Raw genomic sequence first — 27,750 nt, 5'->3', positions numbered from 1 at the left:
AAACATTTGCGCAATATCTGTTGTAGCTTGAGTGTTCCCAGAACACATTCAACCTGGGGCTATCTCTCGTTTTACTTTCTTTATCTTTTCTTCTCTTGCACTTGCTCAATCTCTCTCCACTCTGTCTCTTTAACTCTCTCTCTCTCTCTCTCTCTCTCTCTCTCTCTCTCTCTCTCTCTCTCTTTAACCCTCTCTCTCTCTCTCTCTCTCTCTCTCTCTCTCTCTCTTTAACCCTCTCTCTCTCTCTCTCTCTCAATTTCTCTCTCTCTCTCTCTCTCTCTCTCTCTCTCTCTCTCTCAATTTTTCTCTCTCTCGGTGCGCCCTCACTCCATCCACATCACCGCTCGTGTTGCTGGAGTACTGTTGTCGGATCTCTCTCTCTCTCTCTCTCTCTTTCTATCTCTCTTTGGAATCCTCTGCCTCCACCGTCTCGCGCTGTGCTTTTCTCCCCGTTCGCATCCCATCGGACTCCAGCGCCCCTCACTCTCTCTCTCTCTCTCTCTCTCTCTCTCTCTCCGCTCAAGTATGGTGTGTACAGATGAGTGTTAGGCTGGAGCTTTGCGGGACGCGCGGCTCTTTTCCGTCCCGCGCCTGTTCGGCGTGAAGCTGGGACGGACGCACGGACGCACGGAAGGACGGAAGGAAGGCTGGACAGGATGGCGCGCGCTTAAGGATTTTCTTTATTATTTTATCTCTTTGCAATTATTAATTCAGCGCCAAGAGCAAGCGGGAGATCTGCCGTCTGCTCAGGCGCGGAGGAGCGCTGCACACCGGATTTTACTCTTTAAAGGGATTTATTGATAAATCATGAAGACTTTTATTGTGGAGGGTAAGTAACAATGTCAGATCTTTTATCTAAAAAAAGTTCATGATTTGGGATGTGGCTGGTTAGATGCCCGAGTCGTTGTTGACTTATTGCATGACTGGATGGTTTAGGTGTTTTGCTGAACGAGTTACTGACTGACTGATGGACTGCATTCAGATACGGCAGCACACTAAATAATGTCTTGAACATTGTGAGTTGATCAGTTTCGTTGATTGATTGTAACCCAGTCTATGAGCTGAGAATCATGGCTCTGAGGTGACGCTTGCAGCTGTTCCTCCTCATTGTTCTTTAACTCTTACTGGGTTTAGCAGGGTCGGGGAGCTTTGTAGCTCCGTGGCTTAGTCACCTCAGGTGTGTGTGTGTGTGTGTGTGTTTTGGGGGATGGGGGGCGTTAAACAAATATATAAATAAATAACGAAGTAAATAAATAAATAAATAAATAACACCTTCTCACCTTCTGCTTTGGCTCAGCACTACAGAAGCTGGCAAGCTCATGTCTCTTAGTTCTAGTCCTGGATTAAACAAAGAAAAAAAAAAAAAAAGAACTAAATTCCTCTTTACACTCCATCATGGGCCATGAGGTCATGAACGTAACAGTGGGATGTTGACCATGACTATAGCTGAGGATCCGGGAACAGATGGAGAAGTCTGGATGAGGGACAAGTGAGTGGCCGAGCCTCTATCTGGACATCTCTATTCTGGACATCGTTAGTCTCGTAAATAAGACACTCCCATAAGAAGAAGCAGTTGGTCAGTATAGGGTTAAGGAACCGATGTCCCTCAGAGCATCTGAAATGCCTTTCATAAGCGTCCAGATTGCCAGGCTTAAAAAAAATAAATTAATAAAATAAATAAATAAAAAAAGTGGACACTTACTCATTTCACATCAAGTTCCAACAGGCGGAGTGAGATGTGAAACTTGGCACCTCGTCCATTTTCATCTCTCTGTCAACTGAAGCTCTGTCCAGGAAAGAAAAATAGTGGGTCATTCTTCTTCCATTTTACCAGAGATAAAACACTTGGCTCAGCACCTACCCCTCATCTTCAGCATGGTATTCAATGCAGTGTGAGCCATTCCCTTCAATACTGCTCTAAAGATGATATACAACAGCATTAAGGGTGTGTTAAGCTGGATTGCTGCACTTTCTCAGCTCTGAAATCGAATGCTTCTAATGTCTCTGTTTGTCTGCTTGAGTCTTTGAGCTTAGGAAAAGCTTAAGAGAGCATTCAGTCAAAAAAAAAAAAAAAAAAAAAAGGAAAAGGGGGAGGTAGAGCACCTCTCCAGTGTTTTCAAGTGTGTAGATAACACTATCGGGGCGATGTTAACCTGGATTGCAGTTTCTGTTGCATGTTTCTTGCTCAGATCTGCAATCGAAAATTGCACTCATCCCTCTGTTTGTTTGCTTGAAGCTTAGATCTTGTGAAATGCTTAGTGAATGATTCAAAATTAATAATAAGACAAAGAAGAGGAAATGGTAGAGGGGGAGTAGACCTCCATTGTTGCCAAGTGAAGAGATAACATTATCAGGGTGTTGTTAACCTAGTGTGCAGTGATTCTGTTGCATATTTCTTGCTCAGCTCTGCAATCAGATTTTATTATTACTAGTATTAATGTTATTATTTGTAGTAGTATTTACAGCTTTAATTTAATAAAATTATTCAGTCTAATAAAAATGGTGGGTGGTGAATGGATAACATTACTGGGTTGCATTGTTTCTGTTGCCTTTTTTCTTAGCTCTCCAATCAGAATCTATCAGTATGTCTCTGATTGTTAGAAACTGTGAGCTTGTAATAAGTATAGGACAATATTCAGTCAACAACATATAGAGGCAGCTGAAGGGGGAGCCTCCTCCTGTGTTGGTGTTCGTTTTTACATGAAGACATGATACTTTTGAGGCAAAAATTCTCTGCCATCAGAATGCACTTATATCTCTGTTTATTTACCCGAAGCTTTTGTTAATTTTTCATACATTCTTATAGAGCAGTCCTCCAGTGTATTCCACTGAATAGATAACAATATTTAGGTGATGTTAACCTGGACTGCAGGCTTTGGGCTCAGCTCTGCAATCACAACTTGCCAGTTTCTATGTTACTTGCACTCAAGAGGGAAAGAAGCTACAGTACTCCACCCAGAGCTTGTTTAATGCAGCAGCTGCAGCAGCCTCAGCCCCAGCCCCAGGCTTAGTCTCCTTATTAGGAAAAAGGTTACAGCCCTCAATTCCCATTCCTGGAATTTTGCACATGGCCTGCTACACACTCCTTCACACAAGCAAAAGCCTTTATTTGGTGAAGCTGAGCTGGTCAGTACATGAGCGAAACCCCAGGGGGAGCTGAGGGGATTCATGCAGATGGCACATTCGCCATCAGCTCCCACCGACCAGCTTCTGAGATGCAGAAAAAAAATAAATAAATAAACAAAATAAAAAAAACCGCGCCACAAAAAAAGCGGATAGACTCTGGCAGAAGTGGCAGAGTGGAAAAAAAAAGAAATAAATAAAAAACACTCCTGACCCCTAGTAAATGTGGGGGCATCTAATGCTTTTCACAGAGTTGGACCCAAATGTATTTAACTGGAAATAACAATTAACTGAGAAGTGAGAGAGAAAGAGAAAAAAAAAGAAAAAGTGAAAGACAGGAATGAAAAACGATAAAATCCTTCAGTCCTTTCTACAAGACAGCAATGTTTATATCTGATCTTTCGTTGTGTGATTGGAGAGCTGAGAGAGAGAGAGAGAGAGAGAGAGAGAGAGAGAGAGAGAGAGAGAGAGAGAGAGAGAGCTACTCTGAGTTGAATCTTTTAATCACTTTAATCTTAGAGTTTCTCATAAAGAGCCTCTTTCAGTCTGACCCACTGACAACGGACCTGTTTAAATATCATTAATCATAGTCATTCCTGTTTGAGATTGAAATGTTGGTCCATTGAGTATTTTCCAGTGTTATTTTGATTAGGAATTCATACTGGAATTGTATTTATTTCTAAGATATTGAAGATCCACTGACAGTACCTATGTTTTTTCAGTCCAAATGGGCTTTCTTATTGTGAGACTGGAATGTTAGCCACCACTGAGCAATTCCAATGTTACTTTGATGAAAATTTAATACGGGAATCTTCATGTTATTGAAGATCCACATATGATAGACATTCTTATCTGTCATTAATTATATATTCCCCCCAATTTGAGATTTTATTCTCACTGTCATTTTGAAGAAGAAATTATGTGTTTTACTTTTGAGATTGAGATTCACTCATCAGCTGTTGTTCTGTTTTTTTTTTTTTTTTCAAGTTTATTTTGATGAAAAATTCATACTGGAAATGACATGTTTCTACATATGTAAGACATTTATTTTAATTTGCACTTTCTTGAAAATTAAAGGCGCTACAAAGGGTTATTTGAGTGATGCAACAGAAGAATCACATTTGGTTCCTTAAAGAACCCTTTTTGCTAATACATTTTAAATTGATAAAAAACATTTGCATCAAGTAAAATTTCTTTAAACCTTTAAAGTGTTTTTCACACTCACACATCTCTTTAACAAGCATGGTTCTTTATGAAACCAATAGTGATTATTCTGTGGCATTGCTCAAAAATGCTTTGTAGCACCTTTATTTTTAAGAGTGCCAGTCAATCGCTACAGACCTCCAAACTTCACATGGCCCCTTAGTTCCAGTAAAAAGAACTCTTAATGCTTTTGCAGACCAATAGATTTTGGACAATTTCATGCTTCCAACTTTGTGGGAACAGTTGCCCCCTTTCTGTTCTAACATGACTGTGCACCAGTGCACAAAGCAAGGTCCATAAAGACATGGATGAGTGAGTTTGGCATGGAAGAACTTGACTGGCCTGAGTTCTAGTTTCAACCTGATAGAACACCTTTGGAATGAATCAGAATTGAGACTGCAAGTCAGGCCTCTTCAACCAACATCAGTGTCTTACCTTACAAATGCACTGGTCATAGATTTTTAAGAGTGCCATTTGTAGTGGATGTGATATATGAATAAGGTTAGCTTGAGCGAATACTTGCTTAAAACAACTTCTGTATTCGTTATACACCAGAATGGCAGATAATTATTCAGTGATGTTAGGCTAAAAATGTTTAGTCTATGAACAATTATTTGTCTTACTCTTTAACCCATAAAATTATTACGATTCTTTAAAGCTATCCACATAAATATAATCCCATTTTTTTATTTTTAATATATATTTATATACAGAAAAAAACATATATAAACATAAAAAAAACAATATATATGGTTATTGGCATATATTTCCCATAATTCCCATTAAATTCTGTAAAGTAATCTTGCAGCTTTACATTTTGGAGTTTTTTGAATGTCTAATGGTCAATTAATAACCAATAATGAGTTAATGAACTACATAATTAACACCCCTTATTTCTCATGTTGACCCTTTGAACCATCTGTAACAGTGAAGGCTGAGCCCAGCTGCTTGTATATTTCCTGGTTCCAGTTAGCAATAAATAAGTGTTGATATTGTCTCTTAGGCATGTTTTATGTAGCTTATTGGGGGCAATATAAACATTGTTGCTCTTACTGTAATTGTTTACAGCTTATTCATACACTCTTTAAAAGGCTAGTTTTTTAAGGGCTCTTCAGTAGAGACAGCAGATCTATACAGAACCAAACACACTTAAAGGACAATTTTGCATGCTTACAAAATACTTTCCTTCATAAAAGCATACTTCAGACTGATAGAAAGATAAATATTGTAGATTGTTTTTTTGTAGAAATGTGTTGCAATATTAAGATGTTGCCTGTTAGAGTTAGAGTATAAGAACTGTTTTTGTGCTATATATAGAACCATTTTCAAAAAAGAAATTCTACATAGAACAATTTAGAGTATGTTTTCATCATTCTGAAGGACCCTTGCCTTTACTGAGGAGCCCTTGTACATTTAAGGAACTTGATATATTTCAGAGAGAGATCTCTCTATGACAAATTATAGGCTTTTGAAGACCATTGTAATAAAAACCTGTACTACAATTCTAAGAGTTAACGGGTTAAATGTTAATAATCTTCATTCCTCTCTTACACATTTCTAAATAATCCCTTTTCTGCTCCAACCACCCACCCACTGATGTTCACAACTGACAATTCATCCCCATGCCAATTAGTACTGGGGCAACCACTAAAAAGCATGAGTCACTGCTGTAGGGGAACACAGGGATACATTTATCATTATTTACTATTCAAATTATGGGGATAATATGACTGCATGTCTCAGAGAGAGAGAGAGAGAGAGAGAGAGAGAGAGCTCACACTGAATCGTTAATAACCTTATTTGTGTGTGTGTGTGTGTGTGTGTGAGAGAGAGAGAGAGAGAGAGAGAGAGAGAGAGAGAGAGAGAGAGAGAATGAGGAATGAGTCATTGGGGAGAAGGTCTCATCTGTTACTGCAGGTGTGAATTGGATGATGCTAGAGTTTGCTCATTTTGTTCACAGAATATCAAACAATACAAATCTGACTTCATATGCATCTTCAGATTCAGTGTAAAGTAAAACACATCTGATATTATTGCATCAGAATGAACACAGCCAAGCCACAATACATATAGCGCTAGATAAGTATCTTGTCTGAAGTAATCAGCCTTAAGTACATCAAATAGGCATTTATCCACCATTACTAATAGGCTTTCCCAGTGGTAGGCTATTCTGATCAAGAAGTATGTGTATATATATATATATATATATATTATAATAATTATAAGTGTATAAATGATCACTGTGAAATAATAGTGAATGACTCCCCACCACAACAACATGTACCTTGAACATTAGGCATTTGTTGTTCTTCAGGAAATATATTAGTAGTAGTAGTAGTAGTAGTAGTATTCTTATGATCATTGTTGTTGTTGTTGTTGTTATATTAGATATTGGTTTTATGGTAGTAATTGTTGTATCCAAATTATACTTATAGAGTCCATGACCTTGCATGTAGTTACACAGTCAGCACATTTTCCAACATGTGTAGGCCTTCTGAAAATATTGCCATGTGTTCATCAGCTCTGAGAAATGTCTTAGTCTCTAATTATAATTACTCAAAGGGAAGAATATAATCTCACACACACACACACACACACGCGCACACACACACACACACACACACACACACACACACACACACCACAGTGTACACTCTACTCATTGTGTTTATCTAGAAATGGAAGTAGCCAATATAATTACTATTGAGTTTTAACACAAAGTGGAATTGATTTGATTTATAGTTTGATTCATATCTACAGAACACATAATTATGAATGTGATGGGCAGAATAAGCTGTGAGAGTAGCGGAGTTATATCTGTGAGGTTATTTTTCTCTGTATTGCCACAGTGTCAAATGTTTCTGGTCATTCCTTATATTGTGGGAATGAAGTTACTTTAGGGTGCACACACTGTTGACAGATTCCCCACTGCAATCTTCCAGCATCTAAAGAATCTAAAGGCTTTCTAGATGAGTAAAAGTTGCAAAGCAGGACAAACTACTTACTAGTACCCTTAAGAACTATTATATGTGCAGGGGTTGAAAACATCTGGCCAAACAATATAGAGAAAGATGTAAATGCCATTGCAGTTCTGATTAATTTTGGTGGTGAGGAAACAGACTCAGAGTACGTTTTGATGCTTTAACAGGTTCTGTGTGAGATTCTAATTACAGGCCTCAATTCTGAGAAAAGATGATCTGTTGAAAGTGTGCTGATAGATAGCAGGGGGCTGACAGGGAAGTGTTGACTCTGAGACAGTGGAGATTAAGAAACAAAATGGCTGCTCAGAGAAAGAAAGCACAGGCTTGTTATCTGGGAAATAATGTAGTGAACACAGCAGAGGGTGTGTGTTCTTCTTCTGGTATCAGCCAGAGCTTCCTCTGAGGCTGCCGACAGACAAGACGAAGGGAAGATAGATGCAGATATGGTTTTGAAGGCTGCGAACAGCAAAGCAGGACCATGTATCAAGATGACATTAAGATGTTTCCAAAGATAATGCTTCAAAACAGCCTTGAAAAACAACAGATTTCAACAGATTTCTTCACATCGGCCGAGTATGCCACCTAACCCTGTAGTATGAGGAGTGCAGCATTTCAATTTGAAATGACTTAAAATGCTTTTACTATCAAAACATAGCATGCATTAATCATTAATGGGATTATTTATTATTTATAAAGTACAGGTTAAACAGTATGAAGAAACAAATTGGTTTACAGTCCCTCAATGAACCAGTTCGGGCTCAATTTAGAGTAATCCACAGTATGTGGGCAACCGTGTTGAACTGAATCTCTAATACATTGCTCCTCTAAGGGACATGAGGTATTTTATAGTAGGTTCTTTCTATTCTTTTAAATAGAAGATTTATATAGAAGCTGAAATAGAATGTATCTTTGTTCATAAGTAATCCATAAGCCAGAGCATGCTTGCTGTTTAAAGGAAAAAATGAGCATCATTTGGAACTAAACAGCATTTGTTTACATCAGGTAAATATAGCAGAATATCACACATGCATGTAGTGTTACATAAACCTTTTCATCAGATGACATTTCGCTGCACGGAAGGATGACACAATAAATACTGTGTAGGAAAATTAAACGCTTTAACCCCCTTTAAAAGAGAGAGAGAAAGTGAGAGAGAGAGAGAGAGAGAGAGAGAGAGAGAGAGAGAGAGAGAGAGAGTAAAAACTTGTCCACATCTTAACGCCAAAGCATCAATAGATACAAAAGTGTTGTTAAAAGTCTTACGCAACATCAAAGGATTTAGCTGCATCCTTTAAAAACACCCGGCCCATCCCAAACTGGCCGCTAATCCGTTAAAGGCGAGCAGAGGCCAAGTCATTCACCAGAGAAACGCATGTTTACAGAATTTCACAGATGAGCTGAGGACAGGACACCCTACAGTGACTCTTTATGGTCAATCTCCAACATGCTCATCTGACCTCGCACTGGTACAGCAAACACTTTCAACTCTTTAAAGACTCTGAACAGTAATGCTAATAATCCTGATTAAAAAAAAAGCTAGGAAATGGACTTGACCTCAAAATAATGAGTGTTAAAATTTGGCAAAGCTACACAGCAGCTATTTCCTTTTTTAATATACTCTTATCTTTCAAAAATATGTTTTTAAAAAGGGCACAAATCTTTGATTTTGGGACCAAAGTGTGAATAAACACAAGCAGTGTCTTCTAGCAGCTGCTACTCTGGCAAATGTAAGGAGAATATGAAAAAAAAGTGTCTAAGTATACCATCAATGAAGTGAATATCAAGATGGAAAATCAATCCATCCACTTACTTTACTTTTACAGCTGTTTCTGTTTCTGTTTTACTAAGAAATGCATTTTCTAGAATGGTCATATTCCATTCACACTGTTGTAGAACTTTCTGGTTCTGCCCAATCCTGGTCTTCCCAAATCAAATTTATCTGATGTTGTTATGGTTTTGCTTCATCCATGCTATCCCCAAATGATCTACCCCATTCCCACTGCTAGAAAGGTATTGTCCTGCTTCATTTATAAAATTCACAATTGGTGTTCCTGGAAAGACCTACCTTTCAGAATCCACTTCACATAAATCTTTCAGTTAATTGCTGGATCCTCCTCATTCATTCAGGCTCCAATGACCAGGCCTTGTCCCTCAGAAGTTAATTGGTGTTGGTTTAGACTCCCTCCCTCTTTGGTCACGGCAAGTGGACATGAATGCTACAGCTAACAAGCATTTTGGATCCAAACAGTGGGCTGCCCTCTGTTATGAAACTTTTATCATTTGACCATTAGAAGAACCTCAGTAACCCAAATAGGGGCTTCTATTGTTATATGGAATATAACACTAAATGAACCTTTTTGGTGCTGTATTGAACCATGAAAAAAAAAAAAAAAAACTTTCATCAGTTTAAAATAAAAACCATTCAACAACCAGAAACCATTTATATATATATATATATATATATATATATATATATATATATATATATATATATATATATATATATATATATATATATACCTGCTGTATATTGATATGCTTCATATTTTCCAACAAGCTTTTATCATATGAATAGACCCTGTTGCTTGCCTAATTCAATGGTAATCTGCTGGAAACTCTATAGCTGCTATTTTAAGGGATTTATTTTGCCCAATTGTTTTGTCATCTCTTAACAAATCAAAGAGTACATAGTCATACCTCTAGACGTAATGCTGTCAGTGCAGAATATTGCAATATAATGCAAGTTATAATAACTACTGTGTAATTAAATATGTAATTACATATGAATAGCACAACTATACTCCAGAAAGTGTAGCTATACTCTAGATACTTAGAGGCTGAAATGAGGGTTGTGTAGAGGACCACAGTGAATCAGGAAGGCTGATCAGGTCTGAATAGGGCAGATGATAGATCACATGGTAAATAGTTAATTAGACAGTGCAGAGGAGGACCTTAAATTAGGTGCATGACTGGAGCCTTTTTCGGCACAATAAGTCAGTGTCTGTTCCTCGTGTATTTTCTTCCCTCTGTCTCCACTGCTCCCTCTTCATGTCGTCATTTATCTTTCGCTCTCAATCTGTCTCTCCTTCTTTCTCCTCATCTCCCATGTGGTTGCGCTCTTGTTCTTTCACATGATGTTTCCAATAGTAATACCACTGAACCATTAGTGCTTCTTTTCCAACCATTACTTAGAGAAATGAGCTCTATTAATGTTTAAAAAGCAGCAGGTCTGAAGTCGAGTGCCGTGCTTGAGATGTTGAAGTCTCTTTATTTTATTTTATCTTATTTGATTATACATTATTTTATTAAAGCACTGTAGTTGCACAACATTAAAATCCAAATTTCCAAATGGAGCCTGAACCAAAAAAGCAGTGCACAGATATGAAATGTTGAAATCGAGAACAAGAAATAAAAGTTATTTTTATTAAAGAAGAATAAAATTGAATATTTGAGTCCTGGTAAAAAACAAGGTATAATGATGATTTATGACAAACGTCATTTCTAACAATAGACTAAGTTTTAAGGCATGGTGTATTTAAAATGTATGTAATTACCATGTAATATAATACTATATATGTTTTCAATTTCTGTATTGACAGCTTTTGAACTACTGATTGCAGCAATCGATTTCTGAGACAATTCTGGTCTTCTCTGATACATGACCACCTTGATCCAATATGGTGGCTTTCAAGATGGTAGCCATATTCCAGACATAGCCTAAAAGATAGGCCCATCACCCATTACATTCATAAATGTCATAAATGTTATTTTCCCTTTAGTTTCTGAAATAAAAAAGTTGTTCTGTGTCCTTTGTCTCAAAGCAGAACTACATATATATGTAATGTATGAAGATGATTATTTAGATGATTATGTAGATGATTATATTACTGTTAGTATGTGAATGAGCGTTCATGTGTGGTGCTGTTTTGCTGCATCCCTGCAAACTGGCCTTTAGACTCCTGTGTAAGAGCTTATGGCTTTTTGGGACATATGGGATGGGGTTAAGGTTAGTAGTTTGTGTTATGCTTAGGATTTTGCTTAGGTTTAGGATTAGGGTAAGGGTAAAGTTAAGGGTATAGGGTTAGGTGTCAGGTACGTATTATGGATAGGATTGAGGTAAGGTTTAGGGTCAGATTTAGGGTTTTAGTTTGGATATGGTTAAGGTTTAAGGTTAGGGTTAGGTTGATCCCTAGATGAAAAGCTTTGCTTCTTGCAGCTGGAATCTTTATTTTCATTCTGTAAAATGAGGAAACTGCAATTGTTTGAATACCCCTGGTCAAATGACACATCTTGTTGTTTATTCAAATGAACACAGCCTCTACAATGATACAAAGGCAGCACCTGATTAAGTTAAGCCAAGCAGCAGGCCAGAACATAGCCTTTTGTCCACTGGGCCACCACACAGAGGCTGTATAGGAAACTAGTGACCTGTGACTTGATGGTATTTGGCTGTGCTTGTTTTGAAGGTAACTTTTGACTCATTGAAGCTAAAGGCTGTGGGGAAGTTGACCCAGTGGCGATAATAAACTCCGACTATTGATTAGGAGCATGTGGGAAACAATAGTCACAGTCAAACACAATATCTGATTAACACTGATTGCTGAATTATTACTGAAATTTCCAGTGGGTGTTAAAACCAAATGCAGATAAAACACCACAGAACAAAAGAGCTTGAATGCACTGTGCATCTGCTTTGATTTCAAAGAATCTTTCCAGTTCTGAGTTTCAGGAGTCCTTCAGAGTCCAATGATACCCCAAATGACATCTGTTTTCTTGTAGATTCACTAACAAATGAAAGCATGCAACATATCATCACTGTCCAACGAAAAACATTTATCGCCAAAATAGTAACTTTACAGGAGATGGAAAAATCTGCTTTAACTTTCAATGGCAGTCATTGTAAAAAGATTTCATTCCAAGTCATTCTGGAGCATGTCTATTGGTCCATTCACCATGACATTTTCGCAAAATTTGAAGGACAGCTGCTGTGTTCAAATGATTTAAACTTAAAATCAACAAAAACAGAGATACATGATTTTCTCTGGACAGTGACAAAATGCCAATATGGATAATATACATATTAATAATTGAAGAAAAATAACATTATTCCTTCGTATTACATTACATGGCTGTATTACAATTTAACATTATACAGTCCATTCCTAGATAGTTATAACCGACTGAAATAGGTATGCAGATATGTCATTCATTTAGCATATACCTTCACTTATATGAACATCTTGATATTGAACTGATGCTAAGTTATCCTGTGATATTCTTACAACGTTTTATCAATATGAAGTATTAGATGTGTCAACTACATTTAGGAACCTTCACCTGCCAATGAATAATGTTTAGCAATGTACCCTGGAGTGTACATGAATATTATAGTACATATAGTGTATGAAGAAAATAGTTCAAGTATCTTATACGATCTTATGTTTACACGGTATTTCCCACCCTTGATGTTGATCCAAAGGGAAGGTCTGCTAGTAGTCTCCAGTTTGTTAACAACAGTGATAACTTGATACATTCATTTTCAAAGGACATGTTAAGCCTCTGGGTTTTATTTCTACAAGATCACAAAGGTTGGAAAGACAGAAGCTTCTAAAAAAGTACTTCACTATGATTACTTTCAGCAAGAGTTCAGTCTGAGATGTTGGTAACACTTCATTTTGATGGTCCTCCATATTTTCAATAACATGTTAACAGTGCATCGGTTGACTAGCAGTAAGACAGTATCTGTAGAGAGTAAATTTATCATTAACAAATACATCAGCAGACTGCCAGTTTAATTACTTAACATTATTGTTACAAACAGAGTGCATTCTACAAGACTATTGTGTGTTGTGAGGGTTTACTTAAGACTCTTGATAGAGATTACATAAAAATATCTTATTAAGGAAAATTTACAAAATGGCTTATGTTTTGAACAAATACAGATACGAATACAAACTAGTAATATCCTTGTAAAGGTGCAAACTTATGTATCTGTTGTTAAAATGACTTTTCCAGTTATGCTACATTAACGTTTGCTCAAATCCTAACTATAACCCTATGGATAGTCATAGTAGCAGAATGTTCATATCACATTTTCTAGGCTCAAAAACACAAGGCAAAGACACACTGGTCCATAGGCAAATATGTGTAATACACCCTTCAGGTTGTCTAAGCACGTTTAACATTACCTGAACTACAGACTTATTGTTTGGTCCCTATGTGAAAGAAAGAAATACAAACACATGGCTGATTGATTTGCCGGTGGATTTTTTCTGGAAGGAGAAAGAAATGGCTATTCCTTTTGATATGAAGAGGGAAAGAATGCAATAACTGGACTTGCGAGAGGTGCGTGTCATATCCAGGTGACATAAATATAGCCCCCTGTAAGCCTTGGGTTGAATTGGATTGAGCAGTAAAGGCCTGATAGAGAAAAGGCCATTTACAGCCTCAGTGGGTGGTCTGGAAAGAATTGATATGGCGTATAGAGGGAGGGTCATTCTGAAGGTGGTAAACACATTGTATATTATTTGACAGGGTCTGAGAGACTGGCTCTCTCTTGGCGACAGCAAGTGATGAATTATTACAGCAATAACATTCATGAAGGAGCTCAATGAGATCTGGTGTGTGGATGATATTTCATTTACTGCGCATGGATACAGTAGCCAGTAGTGTGTGGTGTGTGTGTGTGTGTGTGTTGTATGGCAACTAGGTTCCTTGTCTTTAATGGCCTCGTATATCAATGCTTATGTAATTTTACACTCATGATTCATGAGTAGCTGTAACAACTTAATATACACTCTATGGCCAAAAGACTCTGGACGTGCAGATCTGAGGGTTTTCATAGGGAGCTGGTAGTAACACGCTAGTTTTCCTTCTGGAAATCTCTTAATCTAGATGTTGGAGCATGTTTGTTAGGATTTGATGGACCAGTTATAAGATCATGAGTTTTGACACCTATTACTAAGCAGCTATAAAGGTGTGAGCCAGGCATTAATATGCACTTTCAAGTCTAATTTAAAATTAAATTTAAATAAATAAATAGACTCTTTGTGATGTCACAATAGTCAACACATAAAAGTCATTCATTACAAATCTGTAACATCTTCATCCTGTTCAGGGTTGTGGTGGGTACAGAATCACTGGGCCCAAGGCATGAACACAGCCTGGTGCCAGTCCAACACTCACACATTCACTCACACTTATGGACACTTATTTCACACATTCATCCAGTCACTCTCACAAACACTCACAAGTACAGACAATTTTACACAGCTAGTCCTTCTACCACCATGTTTTTAGACTGTGGGTGGGGGTGGGGGTGGTGTGACTGGAGCACCCAGAGGACACTGATGCAGACACAGGGTGAACACACCAAACTTATCTCAGACAGTCACCCAAGACAGTGACTGAACACAGGACCCTACGACCCTGAAGCAGCATTAGAGCAACATAGCATGCTTCGCCACTATGCCACCCCAACACAACATATTTATTTCTCTATTGAGCATATATAAGTTAAGGAAGTTATTAGGTGTTCAGTCTAGAATTTTTTTTTAAGAAGGGACAAAACAGGGGAGCCAATCACAACATGTTTCATTTACATGTAGGTCATTTACTAAAAACTGGTGAAGATATAGACTTTTCATAGAAAGCACACAAGCTGTAAGACACCCACATGTGAATTCTAAACACAACCTGGTCCTGATGATTATTGGAGTAATTATTTATAGTTCCTAGCTCTTCCCACCTTCAAAATACATCATCATGAGAGTCATCATCATTCTTTATTTAGAAAAGGTTAATTAAATGATGGGTGGCATGGTGGCGCAGCAGATAGTGTCGCGGTCGCACAGCTCCAAGGACCTGTGAGGAGTTTGGTGTGCTCTCCCCGTGTCCGCGTGGGTTTCCTCCAGGTGCTACGGTTTCCTCCCACAGACAAAAAACACATGTTGGTAGGTGGATTGGTGACTCAACGTATCCATAGGTGTGAGTGTGTGTTATGAATAATAAATAAATATGATTTTAAATCTGTAAATAATGACATTAACAGGAACAGTCTGGAAAAGCTTTTACAAGTATTTCAGGTGCACAGAAATAGACAGACACACACACACACACACACACACACACACACACATTCAGAGAGAGAGAGAGAGAGAGAGAGAGAGAGGTATGATTAGATCAAAAGAAACCAAATTACAGTGTAAGCCAAGGATGTGACATGAAAACATACGCTGAATGCTAGATTGCATGTTTTACATCCGCCTGCTGAACACACACACACACAAACACACACACACACACACACACACTGCTTAATAATTACTGTATAGGAAAACATGACATAATTTCTCACCAATTAAAATATTATATTTACAACTGCAGCAGCAGGGACAGGAAGAGAACTGTCCACACACAAACAGGGTCCAAACACACTGCATAAAATGTACCATCAAACTCCATTACAGAGTCAGGACATATTTAAGCACACATTTGACCCTTACTTCTCCTTCGGATTTTTCAAATTAAACCTACCCTGTCCTACTCTGGCTTTCATTTAGATTTATTCTGTTAGTTGATCTCTTGTGAGGGTTTACATCTCTCTATTTGGAGCTTTGGCATTTTATTCATACGTTCATCTTCTGTAACCACTTCATCTGGTGAGTGCAGAGCCCACTCAAAGTTACTGAGCAGGAATACACCCTGGACATGGTACCAGTCCATCACATCGCATCAAACACTCACCCAGTCACTCACACCTGTGGGCAACTTTCCACAATCAATCCAGATCCAGAATCAGAATCAGAGTCAGTTCCATAATTGGAAACAGAATCAACTCCACGGTCAGAATAGGTTGCAGAATCAGAATCAACTCCAAAATTAATATCAGTTCAAACATCAGAATCAGTTCAAACATCAGCTTAATTACAGGATCATTCTGATGAATCTGAATCAGATGCAGAGAAAAAAAATCAGTCTCAAAGGCTGAATCAGTTTTAGAAACAGAATCAGACTTGACAATTGAATCAAAGTCAGTTCTAGAAAGGAAATATATATATATATATATATATATATATATATATATATATATATATATATATATATATATATATATATATATATATATATATATATATATATTAGAATCAGAATCACTTCTAGAAATAGAATCAGACTGAACTGGAATCAGTTCTAAAAACAGAATCACTTTTGAAGACTGAATCAGAATCAGATCTATAATCAATCAGAATCTGTTCTCAGAGCAGAAGAATGCCTAGAAACAGAATAATTGGCTGGATCATAGTGCATTTTCAGAATCAGAATCAGTTGTATATTATGAATTAAAACACTCATTTACAAGATGTGACCTACTAAACTGACCAAACAAGTACAAAATTATTAACCAGTGATGAAGAGTATTAAGTACTGCAGCTAGTGACAGATAAAACATTGTAATACAGTATAATAGAAACAAAACAAATATGCAGAGTCTGATGAGGCATAAATCCATGATATTTACAGTATATTGTAGTGAGAGATGTAAATATAAATACACTTTTGGCAATAATGGTGTGGCTGTAATATATCGTATTCTTAAGCACTGCACATGGCATATAGATAAGTATCAAGTCAATGCAGAGTTATTAACTTATGATTGTGCAGATATTTATATTAAGTGGACAGTAGAGTCAATAATGGGACATTTTTCTCTGAATAGGGGTTTGGTATGGGCTATTATACACAAGGAGACATTACTTTGAGCGTCATTATAATTCAGTAGCTGTGAGTAACACCAGACACCGTCCACCAGCATTCCCCAGGTGTGTGTGCGTGTGTGTGTGTCCGACTGACAGCGGTGGTCAGTGTAGGTGCTGATTATCTTGTATAGATATCACGACATGCCAAATTAAATGTGACCACAGTGTCCCCTTGCCAGAATATCCATTATAATGAAATCTGTAATCTCCCAAGTTGCTATGAGCAAGGAGGGGTGAGGTTGAGCGAGTGTGTGTCTGTGTGTGTGTGTGTTTAAGGACAGAAGAGGTCAGGTTGGAATATAGATCAGACTCTGAAAAGCTGGCATTACTGCAGTGTTATGGATTTTCCAACGCCGGATGACATACTTTGTCCACATGGTGCGGAAACACAGGGAAAGACTCTCAGCACGAAATGAAAACAACCACACAAACTCAACCCAGTCCTCCCACTGATACTAGTCTTCCTAACTTCACTGTGATCTCTGCAACTGACCATTATTTTTATCCATCAATATTGTGGCATGCCTCAGCATGGATATTGAGCAACATGCACTGAGCCAGGTGTTTGTGAGACAAGATGAGAGAGAGTGCAGTGGGTGTTATCACAGCTTCCATGATGCACTGCTGCCCTCTCTCTTAGCTCTACAGGAGTCAGTCTGGTGTTTTCTGATGTTGTTTATTACTGTGGTGGATTTCACTGAAAAATATGACACTGTGAATTTGGCTTTTTTCATGTCAAATGTTTCACTAAATTAAATCATCTACGTCCAGAGATATTGTGTGAGTTATACACTATGTTTCCAAAAGAATTTGCTCGTCTGCCTTTGCACACATTTGAGTCACAATTGAGTGACATCCCATTCTTAATCCATGGGCTTTAATATGATGTGAGCTCACCCTTTGCAGCTATAACAGCTTTAACTCTTCTGGGAAGGCTTTCCACAAGGTTTAGGAGTGTGTTTATGGGAACTTTCCAGAAGCGCATTTGTGAGGTCAGACACTGATGTTGGATGAGGCCTTCCACACCAAACTCAGTCACCCATGTCTTTCTGGACCTTGCTTTGTGCCCTGTGTGTCATTTTAGAACAGGAAGGGGCCACCCCTTAACTGTTCCCACAAATTTGTCCACAATCTCTTGCTATGCTGAAGCATTAAGAATTCCTGATTCTGGAACTAAGGGGGCAGTCTACTGTTAACCACCCTGCAACATAATCCACCCTCCACCAAACTTTACACTTGGCATAATGCACTCAGACAAGTACCATTCTCCTGGCAACCGCCAAACCCAGACTCATACATCGGACAGCCCAACGGAGAAGTGTGATTTGTCACTCCAGAGAATACGTATCTACTGCTCTAGAGTCCAGTGGTGTTGTGCTTTACACCACAGCAAAGACACTTTCCATCACTCTTGGTGATGTAAGGCTTTGATACAGCTGCTCAGCCATGGAAACAAATTCCTTGAAGCTCTCTGTTCACACTGTTCTTAAGCTAATCTGAAGGTCACATGAAGTTTGAGGTCTGTAGTGATTGACTCTGCAGAAAGTTGGTGACCTCTGCGCACTATGCACCTCAGTATACGCTGAAGCCACACTGTCATTTTACATGGCCTACCACTTCGAAGCTGAGTTGCTGTCGTTCCTAGTCACATCCACTTTGTCATGTTTGACAGTTCACTGTGGAATATTTAGTGGCAAGGAAATTTCACGACTTTGCACAGGTGGAATCCTATCATGGTACCACGCTGTAATTCACTGAGCTCCTGAGAGCGAACCATTCTTTTACAAATGTTTGTAAAAGCAGTCGGCATGCCTTGGTGTTTGGTTGTATACACCTGTGGCCATGGAAGTGAGTGGAACACCTGAATTTAAGAATGATTTGGATGGGTGAGAGAAAACTTTTGGAAACATAGTGTAACTCATTAGCAGGTTTTCCATCCACCAAAAAAACTGAATGGAAAAGGCCCAAAACAACTTTTAAAAAGTATTGTTATCAAAGAAAAATCCACTCAGATGTCTCCCTCTTTTTGATGCTGCCACCGATCACAGATCCGATGCCATCTGGAGTATATTTACCAAATGCTAATATTTCTTTATTGTGCATAACATTTGTGAATATTTTGGATGGAAACCCAGCTACTCTCAAATTTTATATTTGGATGTTGTATTAATTCCATGCTGTCACGGATCACGGGGCGGACTGACAGAGGCGGACACACTTGCTAACACAAAATACTTTTATTAACTGAAAATAACAAAACAGAGACTTTAAACATAAGGAGAACAGGCTAAACTAGACACTAAGAAATAAACAGGGTAAACGGGGAAAGACGGACAACCAAGCGAAACGACGACAGGGAAAACTAAGGAGACAGACAGATAACATGACCTAATGGACTGAAGACAACGGAGAAATGAGAAACAACACGACAAGGTGAAAAGAGAAATGAACAACAAACAGGACGTGAAACAAGAGGGCTTAAATACTGACACAAACGAGACACACCTGGACAGATAACAAGGAGGACGGGTTAACACATGACATGGACGAGGAGGCGGAACAAAGGCGGAGACTCGAACATAAACAAACATAGCCATGTGCTCTCTCTCAGCACATGGCCGGAAAAACAGAGGTGACAAGACGAAGGCGTGACACATGCAAATATTTAATATTAAACTAAATAAATAAATAAATAATCTAAGCATAGTTTTTCCAGTGTGGTATAAAGTATTTCAGGTTATTTTGGTTGTGCGTTTGCTGGATCCCCAGTCTTGTGTTAGCCACCAAATGTGGTGAGATCAGGTGCTGTCATACCAGCTAGCCATTTTGAAATCCTGGCCTGGATCCTGGACCCAAGATCCGGATTTAAAGAATTCTGCAGTAGGTACAGCAATTCACTGCTCCACTGACCTGTACTGAGGGGCTTTGTATGCTCTTGCCAACACTTGGGATTAGTCATGGTGACCTTAGGTTCATTTCTATGCATTCAATGCATTTCTATGGGGATTGTACAGGATTTGTGTGTGTCAGTGAGGTGCATTTCAGGTGTAGCTGCTAAAATTCTATCCCAGTGAAGGTCCAAGCCTCAAGATTTGTGATTTGTGTCATAGTGGCAATACATACTGCTGCTTTTGATTTATGCCGCATTTCCTTCCATCAAGTTCCATACTTTGGAACAAGACTTGCTGTTTCTAATGTAGTGTAAATAATCCATATGATTGGCTCAGTTGAGTGAAACGATTGCTATATTAACTGGATCAGCTGTGCCGTAAACACAGCTAGTCCATAAACATTATTATTCCTAAACATTATTATTCTCATTAATTTATTAGACCACAGAACCCTCACTCACCTCGTGGTGTTGCCTGATGCATTTGAAGTTTTGTACTGACTCCTGAAACAGGCAGGTCAGCTATTATTTGAAGAAAAGAAGTCATTACACAGACTCTTTAGAGGGGCTAAAAAGGCAAATCACAGCCTCACGCTCTGTAAGGCAAAAGGCTGGTTTCACACCTCTACAAAAGTTACTGATTGAATAAAAGGCCAGGGACCCAGTGCGATTACTTGCAGTGTAAGTCGAACATGGTGTTTTTTATGTGCTGTGGACACACGATGACAGCCTTTTCATGTTTTATGACGAGGCCATTAATTTCAGAACTGGAGTGACGAAAAAAAAAAAAAATCGCTGTCGCCTCAAAGTTTCAATTTGTGTTTACTTGTCTGTTCTGGTCGACAGAAAATGCAATTATTTCCACAATCAGCCTCACCGAGGTGTAGTCATGCCCCCTGCCAGCTCTCGCTTTTTCCGAATGTCGGCAAACACAATCCACTTCAGCCAGGGAGAGGAAGGAGAGAAAGAATGGAAAAAACTCAGCTAACCAATACAGTTCAGCTTCACAGGTCTCTTCAGGTGACAATGCGGAAGGATACGACCTTTTTTTTCCCCTTCCTCTGACAACTGATCTCCTCTGTATTCATAACTGATACAGTGTTGGACTAGATTTACAGAACAATGGCTGAAATCCAATTTAAGCCAATGAGAAACTGAATTACCACCAGCAGCTGTCAAAACATTACAGTGTCAAAATCTAGACACCAGCTCACAAAGTTAGTATTTAGTTTGCCTTCTTTGCTGCAGTCTTCAGATTACATATTATATTGATGGTATTCTGCCACAAAAGTATGAGTGTGTGCGATGCTCTGTCCAGGGTGTGTTCCTGCCTTGTGCCCAGTGATTCCAGGCAGCCTCTGGATGCATCATCACCAAAATCAGAATGAAGTGGTTTGATGTTGGATGATTAGTGTTGGACCACAAAAGCAACTCTAGCTTATCCAAGTATTATTGGATGTATTTCCATCACTCCACTGAAACCAGAACAATGCTGGTCATATTTATATCACTCTAGCCAGTACTTGGATTTGTGCATGGTGATCTCCACTGCGTCCGTTGCTGTATTACTGTATTTCAGCTAATTAGCTGTAATTACGTTGTTCATATGTAATTACTTATATTAGAGACACATTTCTATAAACATTAAATGTCTATGTCCACAGAAGACGCATTTTAAAGAAGCTGAATCCACTAGTTATAAAAGGTGTCTGCAAATGTTTGGACACACATTGTACATGTAGAAACCCCAGTTGCTTGGTCTGGGTGGATCAGTCAGTGCTCCTTGTTATGTGTCAGTCACATCAAAGTTAAAACTCAGCCTCAGCAGCTATCACTGCCTTGTAAAGATGTGTTGAAAGCCGGGGCAGTGGCAGCCAATCACCTGCCTCCAGCACAGGCTCAAATGGCTGAGATTTGCACAGGAACCAGAAACAAAAACGAGATCAGCAGCGGCGCATTGAAGTGACAGGTCATGTCTCCTCACTCTCTCTCGCCATGCTCCCATGTGCTCCCCGTGCCATTGCAGTGGATTGGATTTGCAACAGCTGAGCTGCTTCCCACAACATTTTTAAAGTGGCATCGCATTGTGTGAATGAGCAGCTCTGAAACAGGAGCCAAATGAGCACCTGGTCCACACACACACACAGACACACACTAACACAGTCATACATAGACATACACTCTTCTCAAACATACATACACACAGGAACACAGCTCATGCCTGCCAATTATCATAACCCTTACCTGCCTATTCTATGAAAAACATAAACACACTACAGACTGTGTGTGTGTGTGGGTGTGTGTGCAATTGGCCATCATTCAAATCTCACCTGACATTTCTTCTAAATCTAAGTGTATTAATAGGTACATTGTCCTTCTTCGCTGCAGTAACACATTGTTATCTTCTTGTCCCACACCGGCTCATGCAAATAGTTTTAAATAGATGCCCCAGTCTCCCTCAGTTGTTTATACTCCTCTAGCTGACATCTAGCAGTGAGCATGATGATGCCATGTGCAGTTGCTTCAGAGAGTCAGATTTTCTGTCATGTTTCTATGGAGATTATACAAGGTCTGGCTACTATATTTAAAGAAGAAAATATAAATATTCTTAACTTTCAATGGATGTTAATATAGCAAGAGTTTGGGTCCCTTTCTATTAGTTCATTTAACTTGGTATATATATATATATATATATATATATATATATATATATATATATATATATATATATATATATATATATATATATATATATACTTGTGTGACTGCCCAGCAGGTAGTGTCGCAGTCACACAGCTCCAGGGACCTGGAGGTTGTGGGTTCGATTCCCGCTCCGGGTGACTGTCTGTGAGGAGTTGGTGTGTTCTCCCCGTGTCCGTGTGGGTGCTCCGGTTTCCTCCCACAGTCCAAAAACACACGTTGGTAGGTGGATTGGTGACTCAAAAGTGTCCGTAGGTGTGAGTGTGTGAGTGAATGTGTGTGTGTGTGTGTTGCCCTGTGAAGGACTGGCGCCCCCTCCAGGGTGTATTCCCACCTTGCGCCCAATGATTCCAGGTAGGCTCTGGACCCACCGCGACCCTGAACTGGATAAGCGGTTACAGATAATGACTGAATGAATATATATGGGTACAGTCTGACATTATGTAGATACAAGTGTGTCAAGTCTAAGACAGTAAGAAGAATGAAAACGAGAGCAAGAGGAAGGGCGTTTGGCAGGGAAACTGGGAATAGAAGCAGAGGTAACATACGGATGGAAGAAAATGCAAAGTGAGTGCAAAAGAGAGTGAGAGAAAGAGAGAGAAAGAGAGGATGAAGAAGAAAGTAATAACATATATGCAAACAGGAACACCCACCGCGTTTGCGTCTGTGGGCCTCTCTTACTCATCACTGCTCCTCGCTTCTCGGCTTTCCCATCTCTTCTTTCTCTTTCTTCTCGTTCTATCTGCACGCCATTTCATCGCTACGGAAACCCCATCACATCTTCATACATAAACATGCAGCATATCCTCACAGGAACATTCCTCGTCTGTCTGTTTGTTTTCGACACTGTCATTTTATTCTTTTGCACTGTTGCTTATTTTCAAGTGGCAACATGGGGAGGTTATTCCTGCTGTTGGTCATTACTGTCGTTATCACTGTTGACTGTTTGAACCTTGTATAAAATATACTGCTAACATTTCCTAAAGGGACATTATTGTCACTAAAGGTATAAACAATGTAAATGTACAAACAGTGGTGTTAAAGTTCAACATTATAGGTCTTGGTGATGAATTGGGGCGTAAGAAATCAACACAGTTATAATACAGTAAGGTACAATTATGTTCTTTAACTAAAGAACTTTTTTTTTTAACCCAAATAATTACAAGTAAAAAACCCATGGTTTTAATTTATATCTGAACCAAGATTAAAAAAGGCAAGTGTCTCTGGAAAAAAAAGTGTTATATGCCATAAACAAAGAAAACGAGAGACCTTTAAACCCTACTCCTCCTAGACCATCTGAAATGTCCCTATGAAACAAACGAATCTTAAAGCTTTCCTTGTTGCCGAACAGTAGACAATCAAGCTCCACTAACAGCACGGTGTGTCCACTGCTGCCTACATGCCTTTCAAAGCCTATCATTGAAAAGCTCTTAAGCTTTCAGTAGGTTCTGTGTGTCTGATTCATTCACTGATGCACACATGTGTTTTAGTGTTGAACGCTGATCATAGCTCATAATGTGTTTTGCTGTAGTTGTAATTAGACTTTGTATCTCAAAAGAGAACGTTTGCACATAAAGGAATGTGTCATCTCGGGTTATATTCTCTAAACACTTGATTCTGTTCAGGTCTCGGTGGGGCTAGAGTCTTTATGCGCAAGGTAGAAACACAACATGGAGGAGTATCGGTCCATCACAGAGCAACATAGACTCATCAGTCACCACTCACAAGTTCATAATGGTTATAGTTTCATATGAAATATTTAACGTTCATTTGTCTTCAGTTAAAAAATACATATTTATTTATTTATTTATTTATTTATTTATTTATTTTTAAGCAATGTTTTTTACATAATTACACTTCACTTTCTGGAAAAGCCATAAAATTGACCCCTAGTGGCTGGATATATCAGTGATTGTGTACTATACCTATTAGGGGACTTACAAGGTCTATGGAGCATTCAGAAAAAGCAAAGCAATATGTTTCTTTATCCACTACGAGGTTACACTTCACAGAGCAAAGGAAAAGATGATGAGTTTTATACACATCTGTGGCAAAGGACAAATCCAAAATCACTAGAAGCATATGTCCTTAAAGTCTCCATGCCCAGTGCCAAGTGTGTGCCATAAACAGAATTATGAAGGTTAATTATTTTAAAAGCTTCACAGTGAGATTATATAAAGACCACATACAGGGGAAAAACAAACAAGCAAAAATTATTTGGAGTGGGGAGTCAATTTAAAAGTGCTTTAATGCTACAAATTATGCACTAAATATAAAGAAAATACATAGTAATTATTATTCTGTGCCTGAAAAACACCTGTTTGGAAAACTGTGCTCAGTAATGGAGAGCCTGTCTGTGTTATTGCAGTTCACCTACTCAGCTACTGACTAATGCACTTTTAAAGTGTACGTAAACCCTCGATTTGAGTGGGTTCATCACTCTTGAGTGTTTGAAAAATGCACGTTAGGGAGTGGAGCACAAGTGCATGTACGGCATCAATAGTACCATCAATATTAACCATGACACATACTGGCCTAATGCTAACCAGTGGAAATATACATGGAGATTCAAGACATTGTTTCAGCAGTGGCAGCTGTTGGTATTTGTAACTTAAAGCACATATGGACTGAAAATGAGCTGAAAATCTGTTATAAAGAAAAGAGTGGTCTCTGACTTTTGCTGAGTGCTAATGGAACTCTAAATCCCCACCATTTGAGTACAAACACCCGTACTACAATTTCCTGCCTTTTCAGTCAAGGCTTGTTATCTGACCGTCTGGCGGTCCATTCAAACAGCACAGGGCAGCAGATCAGTCTTCTCTTTATGACTAATTGAAGCAATCACAGAAGGCTCGAACTAATGCGCTTTACACAGATAGCGGCTCCGAGGCATGTGGTGTCTCTCGCAGGTCAAGAGCGGAATAATTAACTGCCGATTAAACCCTCGGAAAGGAGAGTTTAGTAGTTTAAGAGCGCTTTAGAAGAAAACAAGGGCATTGGGGGTTGTGGGGGGAGAGGGATAAGAAGTGGATGTGTGTGTTCAGCTCTGATATGGTGTGTTTTTCTTGTCTGGTCTGTGTCTGTGTGTGTGTGTGTGTTATACACCATTTGCTGCCCTTGCATTTTAGTGATGGATGGTCTTTAAAGATGCATGTTAAGCCCACCCCTTCTTTATTGCTAGCAGTGGAGCTAAAAGCCTTGCAGATAACTGAGCCCACTAATTACAAAAGAGCCACAGCTGTTGGCTATTGTGCTCCAGAGTTTTGCACTAATGAAAGTCATGAGGTTGTATTACCACTTCTCACTTAGCTAATACTGATTATTAATACTTTGTAACAGTGTTATAACATATAATGTATCAATAATAGCTAATTTACAACTGGAATGAATGCTTCAATTGAATCAATGCTATAATTACCAGTTGTTTTGATTGTGAGTTATTATTACAAAATATAAAGTAACTAATACCAAAAAAATGCTTTATAGCGATGTTATAAACAGGACTAAAATGATCATTGATCAGTAATAGCTAATTTTTAACTGGTAATAATGCTTGACAAAAAATGTTTTGTCCTGTGTTGTTATTAATTGTTAACTAGTTATTACTGAGTAACAACGCTGTATAACAGTATTTAAATAAGAGATAATGGTTGTCACTTAAGATTAAGCACATGGTAATGCAATATCATGTATTTCCTCTTTATGCCATCTTATGATTACAGGGTTCAGCTGTAAACAAACACTGCACTGTTCAGTGCTTATACACATGTAATAAAGTCTCAAAGTAGGGAGCTGTTAAAACAAAGTGTTAACACTTTTAGAAATATCTCTAGCTTGAGTGGTGTCTAGTGTTCCGGGCCTTTCTAGGACAGAGCGCAGTTGTTTCGGGCCTTTTCTAGGACGGCTGTGTATTTTTTCCTCGGAGATGACACTGATGATTGATGGAGGGGAGTTTCCAGTTGCCACAGCAACACAACTTGTTTTCATATCTGGATTTCTATCTGATGTCCTCCACTCCAGTGTGATGCCTCGCTGTCAAGCTGTTTATGAAGAGGCCGATAAGACTCAGCATAGCCCTCGCAACCCATCTTCAGCCAGAAGATCTGATTAAAGGAGGGATTAATAAAAAGGAGAGAGAGAGAGAGAGAGAGAGAGAGAGAGAGAGAGAGAGAGAGAGAGAGAGAGAGAGGTGGGAAGATGTGAATGTCAGAGAGTTTGATCAAAGGGCTAGCTGTTTGAATATTCATGCTGCAGACATCATGTCTTGTTAACGCACACATTGTGTGTGTGTATGGTGTGTGTGTGTGTGTGTGTGTGTGTGTGTTGACACAGGTCTGTTTGCTGGGGAGATTTGGCCTTGCTCTTATTTTGTATCCTCATCTCTCTTAAACATTACATTGAAATGCGCATCACATCCCTGGAAAAGTAAACGGGTTCACACTGTCTGCTCAAATCTACATATACATCCCCACAGCATCATACAGAGAATCCAGCCAAAATCAGACAGACTGATAGGAATAAAAACACAGCCAGACAGAGTTATACAGACGGACAAATAAACAGACAGGCAGAGACATTGAAGAAGTGAAGATTCAGACTTACAGCCAAACAGAGAGAGACACAGAGGGAGAGAGAGAGGTAGAAAGATTCTAAGATAGACACATTACCAGAGAAGTCTAAAAACAGACAGAAAGAAACAAAAACAGAAGAGAAGAGAAGAGAAGAGAAGAGAAGAGGAAAGAAGGAGAGGAGAGAGCTCTGGCTTTGTTGCCCACGGCGAGTCTTTACGGCGCTGACGAAGCAGGACCACCTCATCGCGTATTCCACACAGGAGGAGGAGTGAAGAGGCAGGATTCTATGGCCAATTTGACTCCATCTTCAAAGAGACATTAACATAGCACTGGATCCCTTTTATCTCCACATTAATTTCAAGGATGCCAGGCAGAATTAAAATTCAGCGAGAATAAAACATGGCTAAAAATACACTTGGAGGGGAAGGAGGAGAGGGAGACGAGGAGAAAGGGCAAAATCCAAGAGAATCCAACATGCACCTTCTGTACTGTGAAAAACTAGCGCTAGGCCTATATGAATGTAT

At 38.8% G+C, this 27,750-nt stretch overlaps 1 protein-coding gene across 1 annotated transcript in view; it reads left to right on the top strand.

Moving 5' to 3' along the window:
- The first annotated feature begins 366 nt into the window (after positions 1 to 366).
- The window catches only part of LOC136677177 (reticulon-4 receptor-like), a 99,142-nt gene continuing 71,758 nt past the window's right edge, over positions 367 to 27,750 (top strand). Inside the window, exon 1 of the mRNA XM_066654619.1 lies at positions 367 to 829. Within this exon, the coding sequence (XP_066510716.1) occupies positions 808 to 829 (22 nt within the window). The 5' untranslated portion in view covers positions 367 to 807. The remainder of the gene's footprint in view (positions 830 to 27,750) is intronic.

This window comes from Hoplias malabaricus, chromosome X2 (genome assembly GCF_029633855.1).
Source record: "Hoplias malabaricus isolate fHopMal1 chromosome X2, fHopMal1.hap1, whole genome shotgun sequence".
NCBI lineage: Eukaryota > Metazoa > Chordata > Actinopteri > Characiformes > Erythrinidae > Hoplias > Hoplias malabaricus.
This window is presented reverse-complemented; position numbering and strand designations above follow the sequence as displayed.